This window comes from Amblyomma mixtum, chromosome 2 (genome assembly GCF_055824585.1).
Source record: "Amblyomma mixtum isolate Tamu chromosome 2, ASM5582458v1, whole genome shotgun sequence".
Taxonomy (NCBI): domain Eukaryota; kingdom Metazoa; phylum Arthropoda; class Arachnida; order Ixodida; family Ixodidae; genus Amblyomma; species Amblyomma mixtum.
Window position 1 is genome coordinate 98,415,212 of NC_143013.1, and position 13,385 is coordinate 98,428,596.

General features: G+C 45.2%; 1 protein-coding gene across 1 annotated transcript in view; it reads right to left on the reverse strand.

The window, feature by feature from the left end:
* The window catches only part of spel1 (DNA mismatch repair protein spel1), an 82,309-nt gene extending 69,063 nt beyond the window's left edge, over positions 1 to 13,246 (reverse strand). Inside the window, exons 1-6 of the mRNA XM_089572229.1 lie at positions 13,068 to 13,246; positions 12,264 to 12,313; positions 9,608 to 9,643; positions 6,454 to 6,541; positions 5,251 to 5,396; positions 2,515 to 2,625 (exon numbers count right to left, since the gene is read on the reverse strand). Coding sequence (XP_089428355.1) covers positions 2,515 to 2,625; positions 5,251 to 5,396; positions 6,454 to 6,541; positions 9,608 to 9,643; positions 12,264 to 12,313; positions 13,068 to 13,101 — 465 coding nt within the window. The 5' untranslated portion in view covers positions 13,102 to 13,246. The remainder of the gene's footprint in view (positions 1 to 2,514; positions 2,626 to 5,250; positions 5,397 to 6,453; positions 6,542 to 9,607; positions 9,644 to 12,263; positions 12,314 to 13,067) is intronic.
* Positions 13,247 to 13,385: the final 139 nt, after the last annotated feature.

Here is a 13,385-nt window from a genome sequence, read left to right on the forward strand (position 1 = left end):
CAGAACACGTTTACACACCTTTCTCGATCTTTGCCAGTAATGTCCGTCACCAATGTAGGTGAGTGACAACAAACATTGACGAACACAATCTTCACTGCCATTTGCCGACTAAGCTTAATCGCTGCTTTCTGAGAGATGGTTCATGAGGCATGAATGAGTTTGTAAAGAATGTGCAGCTAACACAGCTGTGTTGCAGAATGCATCAACTGGTTACCTAGCTCCCTAGTAGGGCATGACTTGAGGCATAGGCAGGCACACATTGCCAAGCCATTTCGCCTGCATCAACTGACTGGATTGCCACATAATACTTCACGGCAGCTGTGAGATAAACTTCGAACTTACTCCAGTTTTCTTGAAAAATGCGAGCCAGTGTTTGTACTTGTTCAGCAGCCTCCTTTATTAGTCATAGACAGTTTATAACTACTTGTAGTCATGTTGTTGTTGTGATCATTCTCTAATTCCGATTTCTCGTCGGAGACAGAATGCTTTGCTCAAATTTCACATTGACTTGCTGGTGCAGTGTGTTTCTTGTGACGCCAGGTCGTTGCATTACTGCTCAATAGATATTTAGTGGCTTGAAATTTTAAGCCTCACAACATTGACACAAGTGCCCACCACACTGGCTGACTGGCCTTACCTAATGTGTCCTCAGCTCCCATTTAAAGGGGCAGCGTCGCTAAGGTGCAAAGGGATACTTCGCCTCTACTCTCTTTGAGATCGTGAGTTCGTGACATTCCTACCCAGTTCCTTGCTCAGCAGAGTGCTTACATTTCAGGCTGCCTATCTCAGATTGTGGAACAAAACCAACGGCCACTCACAGCTCCGTAGACTTGCCGGCCCCCACAAAAACTACCGTATTTACTCGCGTAATAGGCGCACTCGCATAATAGGCGCACCCCTAGTTAGGGCGCGAAAAATCAGATTTTTTTATTTCCGCGCATAATAGGCGCACCCCGAACTTGGCACTGTGATCAATACTGTATTTACACGATTGCAAGCCGACGCCTCGCGCCTCGCCACCCCCCGCTTCCCAATCTTTATTTTAACAAAGTTTTTGCTGAACTGACTACTAGTCCCTACTAGTGCTGCTGCCGTCGCAGCTGCTGCGGACCCACAGCACGTACAACGACATCGCGTAGAACAGCCGCACACAGTTTTCAGGGGTGCTCACTTTAAACGTCGGTTTGGAAAGCTTCATCTCCAGCCGGAAACGTTCCCGACTTAGGCCCGCGAAAACCTCGACGCTTGGAGTCGCGTACGAAAATTTAGGGACGCCGCAGTCGCAACTGCTGCACTTCTCGGCCACGTCGTATTTTCCGACCTGCCGCACGCTTGCCGTGTTCGAGAGCAAACTCCCAGCCGTGTGGTGCTTGCCCGTCGAGCTAAAACATCAACGCTCCGCGGCAAAGCCATAAACCACGATAACTATCGCGCTACCGCAAATCCCAGCGCTTGACAGCAACAACAACAACAAAAAAAGAGCTGGAGATGCTGATGGCGATATAGATAGCGAAAGCTCGCGGCGGAGGAAAATGATGGTGATGATGAGCTTGGCCTTGGGTGCCCTCCGTGGGCGGCGTCTGAAAGCTCCTGTGCGCGTGTGTGGCCTCCGCGTGTGTGGCCTGTTGCGCGCAGCCGGAGCCGATCGCGGAGGCCTCGGCGCGTGCATTCCTAAAGTTTCGGTGCGGCCCTTACACGGACCCTTTTTTTTTTTTAACATTTTCTTCGCGAAAACGGGGTGCGGCCCGTACACGAGTGCGTTTACGCGGTGTGTTCAATTTTGCGAGTCGAAAAATTTCCAGAAATTTTACCCCGCGTAATAGGCGCACCCCGAACTTTGAGCCGGATTTTCTGGAAAAAAAGTGCGCCTATTATGCGAGTAAATACGGTACTTGAAACCAACTAGTCTTACTTAAATGCGAACACAACCATGAAAGTTTAACAAACGCCCATCCATTTGCATGGAGCAGTTTACATGCTAACTGTGTTAAGGCGGAGACTTGGGCAAGTTGGTACATCATATATAAGTAAAACAGCGCTAGACACGGGACGAAGACTGTGTTGTTCTTCCTTCGTCTCGTGTCTAGCACTGTTTTACCTATATTTACATGCTAAGTTCTAGAGTGTACATATAAACCAAACAAAAGACATTCAATAACATGTGAAGTTTTCAACCACACAAAGGACATTCAATAACATGTAAAATTTTCAGGCAACAGCAAGGTTTACCACAAATAAATGAGTCATACTGGTTGGAACTCCCGAGGCGTTCTACTTTGATTTCATGGTGCGACTCATGCTCTCTGACTTTGTGAAGCAATTAGACAAAGAGTTCACAATTCGCGCAGTGCGACCCCTTGGAAAGTGAGGGTCCAACTGCTTCTCTGAGAAGCCTACTCGAACGACGTGGCATACCTGGCATTCATGGGAGGTAATAAGTGAAGCGTGACAAAATTTTGTGCGAAGCCCGAGTAAAGAGCAGTGCACAACAGCTACGGGGAATGGCTCACTCACCTGCAGGTTGGAGTGGAGACACACAGCCAGCACTCCCTTGGATTCTGAAAGGCCCCCACCCGCCGATCCGAAAAGGACGTCCTCCAGTGGTGCCAGGTTGCCAGGGGATGCCTGTATAGTTTATTCCCTCTTATATTTTAAACATCTTACTCTTATGGTAACTTCACGAGAAGAGAGGAAAAAGTCAGCAAGCAAGAGAACATGAAAGAAAATAAAAAAACTGGTGCACCCAATGGGGTTCAAAAAACAGAAGCGAAAGATAGTACTTAGTGTACACAGCACAAGAGGGCAACTGGGTGCCAAATATGCCTAGTGGCTACAGCACAATTTCATGTTTGATTTCTGTGGAGTTCAGATGGCAGTTCAATGGCATACAGTGGATGTTGTTTGGCGACATTTTTATTTGATTCAGACATGGACATTCAGCCCCTTTTGGCCATGAAGCTAATACAACAGTAAATTTGAGCTGCAAAAAGAGAAAAGCTGCGTATGCTAGCTCAAAGGGAGCAGTAAGCGACTTTCTCTTCCTCCGTACAGGTGACGTAGAGTTTTGTAGTTGAGAGTGAAGACGTTAAGAAATATTTATCACTTTATACCAGACGCTCGCGTTACCAAAAAGAGTAGAGGGCATGGCAGCAGAATGCATGCCTATGGATTCATGTACAGCAGGGTTATATTTAGGGAACAAAAGAGGTTACATCTACCATGTGCAACAAAAGGGGACCTATTTTATTTGCATAATGATGACTGCTGCCCATGAAATGCAGATGCAAAAGACCACACATGGTACATACTCTCTTACCCCTTCTCTGCACATATACAGTCAAGCCCACTTATAATAATATTCAAGTGCCATGGAAATACCATTGTTATAACCAATAATTGTTATAACAGGGTTGTGCCGAAAAAAAAAGAAAGGATGACAAACTTCAGAGCATTTATTGACAGTAAATACCCAGAGGGGTTTGATAATTCTAATGCCTGTAAAAGCTCGTTAAATCGAACTTCAGGGAACCGGAACAATGTTCACTGTTCACCGATGACCAAAGCACCGCCATCACTGCGCCACCGGGAGCTTCGCGCACCTCCATGTCACAGGAATCAAGCCGGCTTTCCGGAAGTGATTCTTACGGGAAATTCAAGAAGCATGCAGAACTAAGGGTGCGGTGACAGCTGACAAGAGAAATATCGTGCTGGCGGCACGCATGTGCACTGCACCGCCTGATTAGGGGTACGCATGGCACGCGTAGCCAATGCAGCAGCCTGCCTTACGCGATGACGCCTGCTCCTGGGACCGTGGGGAAGTTAGTGAAGAACAGCGGAAGATGGGACAACGTACGCACTGCCGATGCCAGCCGTAGCTCAGAGCGTAAAAACAAATAAAAACGCGTCTGCGCATTTTTTTTTCTGCGAGCGGTGCACCCCTCAGAAACGTTAATACTGGACTGCTACGCCAAGGCTCCCTACCATGCTCCCTACTTTTTTCTCTGCATGGGCCTTTTGCTCAGGGGAACGCATTCACGGGTTCTTTTGCTTTCGTGGCATAGCTGCGCCAGCTCAGTCCGCTGGTCGGCCCCACACGCGCGAGCTTTTGTGTTGTAGGCATGGTTTTGCTGGTGTGGTTGTAGCATTTCCTTGTTTTTTTTTCTATAATGGTTGACACTCAGTTACCAGATTTAATTGTTATAACCAATAATGTGCCTTGACAGCATTGCTATAAGCAGTTTATTTTACCATAGAACACATGGCAAAGCTGATGGTGCCGTGACTGACCATTGTTATATCCAATATATTGTTATAACCAGTATTGTTATAAGTGGGCCGGACTGTAGTGTAAAGCATTGTCAATATATGACGCAAAAATGATGTAGTTTCATGAGAAGAAAATGACACCCGGTTTATGAGGAAGACTTAGCGAAAGTCCTCCTCGGATTGTTTCAACTACCTAAGATTCTTAGCAATTCGCCATAATTCGAGTATGCAGGCATTCTGCAATTTGCCTCCATGGAAGCATAGCTACTGTGGCCAGGAATCAAACCTGTAAACACGTGCACACCAACACCAAACCACTGAGTCACCACGACAAGTAATTAATTTCATTAATTAATATACACATTCGACTGGCGCAGTTTGGATTCCATAAATAATCCAAAAATACTTTGCAAGAAATAAAAAAAGAGGTGACACTGATAACAATATGCCTCACTTAACAGGTGTACCTTCAGTCAGACTGATGTGTTGCCCACACTGTGGTGGCTCAATGGCTTTGGCGTTCGGCTGTTGATCCCAAGATTGCGGGTTCAATGCCAACCATAGCAGCCATCTTTCAATGGAGGCAAAATACAAAAACGCTCGTGCGGTTCGCAATGTCGGTGCAAGTTAAAGAACCCAGCTGGTCTAAATCAATCCACAGCCCTCCACTGTGGTGTCCCTCATAACCCACGTGCTGCTTCGGGACGTTAAACCTCTAATAGTGTTTGTAATTACAAGCTGTTACTCATACATGTTTATGTTTTGAGATTACGCAGTGCTGAATCTGTGTAGGGGGGGTAGGGACATCTGTCAGGCTTTCATGTAGCCTTTAGTCCCTGCCTCCTCTCACTTGTATCAGGAATTAATCAATCAATTTCAATTTACAATTACTTCAATGATGAGTGGCTACTGTGACCAAGGCTCAGACTAGCAGTCCGTAGACCGCTAAGGCAGAGCTGGATCCCCGTACAGGAAAACACGCACCTGTGTGACCAGTGCCCAGGAACTGGAGGGACGTGCAGCCTTGTTCTGGTACACTTCCACCCGGTACCGCTTGATGAGCAGCAACTCAGACAGCAGGCTCTCATAGCTGCGCTGGCTCACACACACGGACGCCACCTTCGCATCACCTGCGGCATACACACAGCCTCACCTGTACATAAAGCCATCCAGTATACCCATAGTATGGGAAGCAAAAACACAATCAAGTCACATTTGCTGACGAAGTTGGGGTATCCTTTAGCGCCATTTTAACAGCCAAGCAAGCCAGTACACAACTAGCTACGGAAATTTTCTCTCACATTAAAATGCAAACTAACGTAAGATGTGGCTTAGAAGTTAGAATATGGACACACCTTACCAAACAATTTAAGTGTACATCACAAAAAATTCAGGGGGCACTTAGGCTCTCTAAAGTGCTGCAAGGCGAAAGCCATTCCTGGCGCACTGTTCGGCATTGACTGTAAGACTATTTGTGCTGTACCAGTGCTTTATTTGACTACACACTTTAACTACACACTACAACTACACACTTTGGCTGCTTCTTTAGCGCGACTCTCTCTCTCTCTGCTTCAATGAGTTCGGTTGTATCCATGGCTCTGTTCGCAGTAATGAGGTGTGTAATGTGGTCACCCACAGACGCCTTACGCCCCCTGTCGGAGTGGACAACTATTTTATTAGTTGTCAGGTGCTCCAAAAGGGGGCGTCGGGCATCCGTGGGTGACCTCATTACTTCGAATCTGCGCACTCTGACGTCATAACCATTTTGACCAACCAAAAAGCGTGAAACCTCTGCTGACAACCTTCTGTCGACAACGATGAGGCACAAAAGGCTTTCGCCTTAATAAACAGGCCTGCCAACCATTAGCATCCTGCCCGAAGCGCTCATGGTCTCGTCTAGCAAGGCAGACTTGTGATTTCAGCACACTGCAATTACAGTAAGGTCACTGACACAGTGATCCATGCAAAAGGGGCACAATAAATTGGCCATTGGCGCTGTTCGCTAGCACAACAAATGCAAACAAAGAGACATGCTTCAATGAGCTCCTCGGCAAGCACGGAGACATTTATAATCAAATCCCCCCTTACTCTGCATCACCCCAACTCACCCATTACTTCCTGGTGCTGTCTACTAATAAATTACCAGCGTCTACCTACCAAGCATGTTAAGCTTGTGCCACAGCCTACCTGAACCGAGGTACTTGAGTGCTGACATGCTGCGGTACACCTCCCGGCAGACATACTCGGCATCTGCTCCGTGTACTGTGTAGTACTCCTAGAACACAGGCCCACAAGAGCATGTTCAGACTAAAGCAAATGGTTAACTACTGTCTATTTTTCTTTCAAGCAACTGCATCAGAGAAAACACTGCATATATAAAAACGTCACCTGAGATGCATGTACTCTGCTTTTTTTTTTGTGTGTAAAATTTGGAGGCCCACCAGGCCAGAGCCAAGTCTACTCCATTCACATCAATTTAAACACTTTGGACCGTTCAACACACTACAGAGCTAATTATTTGCAACCACTGCAAACAGCATTTAAGCTTCAAAATTAAGAACAGCACAAGGCTCATTCTAAAGTTCTATTCTGTCTGTCTTTCCTCAGCACAGATTGAAAAGCATAACTGAGGCTTACACTCACCAAGTAAAAGTTAGTTAAGTACAAGCTGTCTGATGTTTAACCTAATAGAATGTACAGTACGATGCCATCCACAGATGCAAAGACACAGCTTACTGTGCTTCCACTTCCTGCTTTTCAACGACATTTTTCTCAGTACACAAAAGCTGCAGCGTGTATTATTAAATCAGCAAATGATGGCAGTAATAAAAATTGAGAGGACACTTTGGCAACTAAAGTGTTGAGAGGCGAAAGCCGAGGACACTATGCCGTGACGACTTCCGGTGGATGTGACGTCACACCATTCCCGTGGCTATATCGATACCCAAATTATACATCTTTCGGGGATGTTAAGAGCTAACTACGCTTAATTACACATTTTCCCATCTAATTTGACACAAATCCGGCGTTTTTCCGACCATTCTGTGACAATTTTCACTATGCCGTGACGACTTCCGGTGGATGTGACGTCACACCGTTCCCGTGGCTATATCGACGTCGGCGTTATTTTGACGCAATTTTGACATTTTTGACTATAATTAATTAACTAATTAATCTACAGTCATCAAACGTGGCTTCTAGGCTCATTTTTTCCTCCTCTATCTGAAGCAACCATTTGTTTTCTCCTATCTTTTTTAGTTCCCAAGTTAACACGAGTTGAACGCTGCTAAAGGTGTGACACCCTCTACTTGCGGTCGACAGTATGAGCCATTAAAGGCTTTCGCCTTAATACCAAAAAAAAAAAAAAAAAATACTGTACTGATTCCACCAATACATGGCTGAGGTCATGCGAGAGCCCTCTTATCTCTACACACCTTGTTTCCTCTCTCCCTTTCTCCTCCCCCTTCATCCTTTCGTACAGTGCGCTAGCTTTTGTTCTCCCCTCAGAACACTTTCCACCTACACCTTCACAGCTACTGATACCATCAGCGACCACATTTCTTTCCTGACACAGCACCCACACCGAGTGAAACCTCAACTTTTAGCGTGCAGTAGGCATCCACCCACCCCATCCACCCAAAGGAACTGCATTCTCCATGAAAAATTAAGTAGCACTATGACCTTCTTTACTTTTTTTTACACCTTCTACGCCAATAATTAAGTTGAGGAGTAAGTAGTTCAGTTAAGCTGACGAGTAGGCGCTCTCGACAATCAGCCCACGTGGTCGGTCATGAGATCACAGCAGGTTTTGAAGTGGGTGTTCCCATGGAGTGAGAGGGAGAAGATAGTGTAGAGAAAGGCTCCAAAGGCATGCAGAGCCAATGCTCGTTTATTGCAAGGTATGGCCGCCATTCACCCCACCACGAGCTGGTCCTATTGCGCACCTCCCGTTGGACTTCTTTTGTCATCTTTATCCAACTCTTGTGACAACCTTTATCAAGCGGTGCGGCACAACCACTACTGGAACAAGCTGGCAAGTTTACCGTGATATGGTTTTCGAGAAGGCCATTTTTCAAGAATGGCTCCAAGTTTTAAATGGTAGAGAGAGGGTGTGGTAGATGGTCCTTGGCGATCACAAAATGAACAAGGGAGGGGAAAACCTCAGGTTTTAAAACATCAGTTTTAAAGGCATGCATTAAATTGAGAACAGAAAGAAGACCCCAATCTGTAAATTAATTTCATGCTCCGATGTTACTATCCAGTGTACTGCACCTCTGTCCACGAAAAGCTAAGGATGCCTGAAAACTATGCTGCACAGTCAGCAAATTTACACAGCTACAAAAAAGTCATAAAATTCTGCAGCATCTGATTGAGTGGGCCCTTTTAAACAAGATGGAGGCCTAAAGAGACCGATACCGAGCTACAAGCATCTTGAAGGCGCTTGTGAAGGGGATACTGCCTTTGACTAGGGGGCGTTTGTTAAACTGGCTTTGCCTAGTTTGAAACAAGTAGCAGTGCCAGCTAGGATTACTTTCAGCATGACTAAATGACTGTTTGTGCAGAGTGAGAACCAGAACATTGGAATGTGAGATTTCTCAGACTGGCTGCCAGCACAGCTCGTGTCTACAGCCTAAACTATACACAAGATTTCCCCTCTTGACAGATGCCTGTGGAAAACAAACAAAGGTGAAATCATTAGAGTAAATCTGTCGTTCAAGAGAAGTTGCTTACATATTGCAGCCAGATGAAAAATTCAGTACACACACAGGAAACAAAAAAAAACAACAAAAAGTATATGAGCAGCCTTTGCAAGTCTGCCTTCCTCACCTTGCACTCTAGCACAGAGTGCTGTAAGCGACTTAAATTTTCGTGAGCAGCGAATCTTTGCGAATTACATGCAGCTCGTGAAAAATAGGTCCTGCAAATAATTTCGGCGAAATGTCAACTTATAATTAGAAAAATCTATTTGATAGCAACGGACTATTTCCTATTAGGGAACTAAAGCCCGCAGACAAGAGTTCTCTCTCCAGAGAGATTGTGCCGTCGTTTCTGGGTATGTCTTTTTTCGTTACTCATGAGGCGGTAGTGAAAGCCAGAATGCTTTCTTTTTATCCACAGTAGAATTCTGCTAATTTCTGTTCTACGAGAATGGGGTACCACGTAGCATGAGTGATGTACCCGTCTCTACAGTGTCAGAAAGCTTGCAGGCTTCAGGGATAAGGTTCTGCCATGCCTGTGTTGCAAAATGTTGCGCTTATGAAATTTTGCACTGCCGAAAATTAACGTGTTTACGCTATGTGGCAAGACTATGTACAGCACTTGGCAATATACAGGAACTCACATTTCTGTCAAAGAAGCGGAATGTTGTTGCAGGTTTCTGAAAAAAAAAAAACATGGATGTGCACATTTAAACCGTGACATGGAGAAACAGTGAAGGCCATAAGGTATACATTTCTACTGACACTGTTTCTTTTTCTTTTTTTCACCCGATAAATACTGAGGGTGAATATGACACCCTACACTTTTTGGGGGGAAATGTTGAAAGACCAAGAACAAGCTACACAGAAAAAAAAAAAAAAAGTTAAGACCTGCAAGTTGCATTCCAAAAAACTCCATGCTCACACAGCAAAAAATCTTCACTACTGTTAGTTCTCACCCGTCACCGAAAACAATGCAAGCCAGTATCACTAGCTGCTCAGCTTTACGCCAACAGAGCATGCAGAGAGGCATTGAACTTTGCCCTGGCAACTGCCGGTGTTGCAAGCGGCCAGTGATGCCATCACTAAAAATTCCCTCAATCAGAACAAGGAATCTCTACTTGAAACCCTTTTCCCCTGAAGCAGCTTGGAACCTCCAACAATTTGGAAAAAGTAAGTCAATTCTGGTTCTTAAAATTTCCTGAAACTGTAAATATTCACCAAATCGTACTCTTCAAATTCCCTGAAAAGAAGGAAAAACTCCCCAAACAGATCACTGCAAGTAGCGCTTGTGGGATGCCTTTCACAGCAACACTGCACAGCAGTGACATCAGTAACTGCCCACCGGGTAAACTTTTCCATGTAATGCAATTTTCGCAATACCGTTTTTGTTTTTCCGACCTGATGTGCACTACTGAGCTCTCAGAGCAGCCAATGGCCCTGCATTAGGATGCATCCATATTGGCTGCCTATGCCTATTTTTCTGCCAACTACATTCTGCTTGACATGCACTTGATGATTTCTGTTTCAATATCTTTTCTACTAGCATATACCGTAAAATTCCGAACAAGCGCCCCCACCCATGCAAGGGCCCCCCCTAAAATCACTGTCAATTTCACATTTCCGCGCCGTTCCGGGAAAGCGCCCCCTCCCCCGGCCGTTATCACGCACCGCACCCAAGCAACACTGGTCTACCCCCTCCAGTCCAAGAATCCAGTCCAATCCAATCCTGCTTTTCATTCGCATGCTCGTTCCCATTATAGTGCCTAGATTCCCATGCTCGTTCCCATGTTACAGTGCCTAGAATACTTCTGTCGTTCGCACGCGCCATTTGTCATCTTGCTTTGGCGTTGTGAAGTTCGCGATGCCAATGCATTCGTACTCAGTGGCGAAGAAAGTTGTCGTACAATGCCATCGGGAAAACGGGGTGCGCTTTGAGCGGAATGTTGTGAACTTTTTTTTGCGACTGACTCGGAGGATTCTTTTGATGGTTTCGAGAGTAACTGACCTAGCAATCTTTCGCTCAATAAAGTTCATGTTGCTGGAGCTAAATAAAATTTTAAACCTGCGTTTTTTTTTTTCTGGCGAAAAAATGTCGCCGCCATCTTGAATTTTGGCGCTGTTCCGGGATAGCGCCCCCCCCGTACTTTGCCAGTGATTTCGACTTGCTGGAGAGGGGGCGCTTGCTCGGAATTTTACGGTACATGTTTTTTTTTTCTTACATTAAGTGACACAGTTTCCATTCCCATCCACTCCCAAGGCTGTAGGACTGCCTGTTCCATGCCCTGCATCTTTTATATAAGTTTTATAGGCTGTCAGTTAATAAACAAATATTTTAAACCAGAGGTATACTTGCAAGTACTGAGAAGACAACTTTTATGGCAATCTTTCCATTACTCACGACTACCAAGTGGTGGTAGCTTGCAGGTAGCCTTTCCCAGAAAAAAAATATTCCCGGCAAAACTTCTTGGTTAGCTCAAATGGTAGAGCGACTGTTCCGGTGAGGCGGTGGTTCTAGGTTCGAACCCTAGACCAGGACGATTCTTTTCCGAACTGCAAACCTTCTGTGAAAACTGTACAGCTTCCTTCGTAGCTGCATAGCTGCGCTTGGGTGGATGTTATCGAGTAATTGCTCCCTTATTAGAAATTTGCTCCACCTTGGGGGATTTCCCTAAAACACAATGGACTAGCACCAGCCAAAAGGTTCATCACGAATCTACATAAGAACTTCACACAAAATCTCATGGGCAACCTTAATAGCCATCATGCAACAAAAAAAGAAAGGCACGTGTAAAAATGTAACAAAAAAGAAGGCACTTGAAAAACAACGGAGCCATGTGAGAGGATGCTGAAAAGTCGGGAATACCTGTACTCCTGACCCTGTCATTTACACGACACGCAGTTAGGGAAAAAGTGAAAGACTAGCTTCGAACACTCGTTGGTGCTTTTGGTATTTCTGAGTGTGCAGTTTCTGCAACAAGTATATAAAGCATAAAGTGTTTTTACGCATTACCAGCATTCCAAATCTCTTGAAGGTGGCACAAACTCCCATCCCCATCCATACAAAAGATGGAACTTCCACGAATTAACAGGGGCCATACTACAGTGCTAAGAAGTGAACCCCTTAGGCTCAATCTATGTTTTGAGCAAGGGTTGTACATTGTTGTGCAGTAAGCTCAGCTGTGCAAGCTCATGGACTTGAGCATTACATTTCAACAGCGCCTCTTCCAAGACCCGATGAACTGCCCTTTGTGAAAAAGGCCTAAAAGAAGTAGTTTGATAACACTGTAGATTGGATACCTCTGGTAAGGATCTAAGGAATCCAAGGAAACCAGGGTCCTTTTCCACCTCTGCACAGGCAGAAAAAAAAACAATTATAGGGAACATTTGTATGACACAAAAATTTCAATAAAATAAGCAGAGAATCATGCAGCAGCTATATTACACTATTTCTTTTATAAAGAAAAGCCGTGTACACATTTCTCAAGCACACTGTATATTGCGACCTAAACTGAAAGCAGTAGACTGCCCATTCTTTTTTTGTTTTGTTTTTCTAAAGGACGTCGCTCTTTTGCATACAATTATAGCGAAAGTACGCGGAGGCGAGTCTAACATTCTGCTTCATCACAAAATGGTTCATTGTACGACGAACGTATAAAAGTATGTACGAACATTCTTATTCGTGGCACAAATTATTCAGGAAGAAGTACAACGCTATAAAACATAAGACGAAGAAACGGGTCTATTATGGAGGCAATTTAACGTGATTCGAAGCACCAATCAAAGTAGAAATCAGCACGTCCATATCGTCTCGCGCACTTCTCGCCAGACAATCCTGCTTGCACCACGTTTCAGAAAGAGGAGCTCAATCTCGCAGCACTCAACTCTTCGCGCTCATGGGAAGTACAGCTCTCTTTAACAAGCACCACAGAAAGATGCGCCTTAGTAAAGGCCATAAGTTCAGCGCTTTGTTTTGATCCTGCCCGCTGAATTGAAAGAATCCTAAAGCACGCATACGGTATAACGCGGAGCGCACAAGTTTCCGTTCATATCACTGGCGCGCGTTTGGGTCGCGCGCGAGCGCGCATCGCGGCGACGTCTCACCAGAGATGTCAGCATTCGGCAACAGCTCTGCCATTACGACGACTCTTCCTGGAAGGCTTAACCGAACGGTAAGCACTACAGTCAGTGCAAGAAACAGCACCAGCCGTTTTTATTCACAGTTACAAGCACTTATGACAAGTAGAACAATAAACACAACAGACACAACATGTGCGATTAACGCGCGCGCGCGCAAGCCCAGTGTTGCTAGCGTTTTCCCATGGACCGCCTGGGGACCCTAGTTATCCCTGGTCTTCCTCCTTCCTCATTGCGTGTTATAAATCACTCTAAAAATAGTCGCAAATATTTTTAGTTCTATGC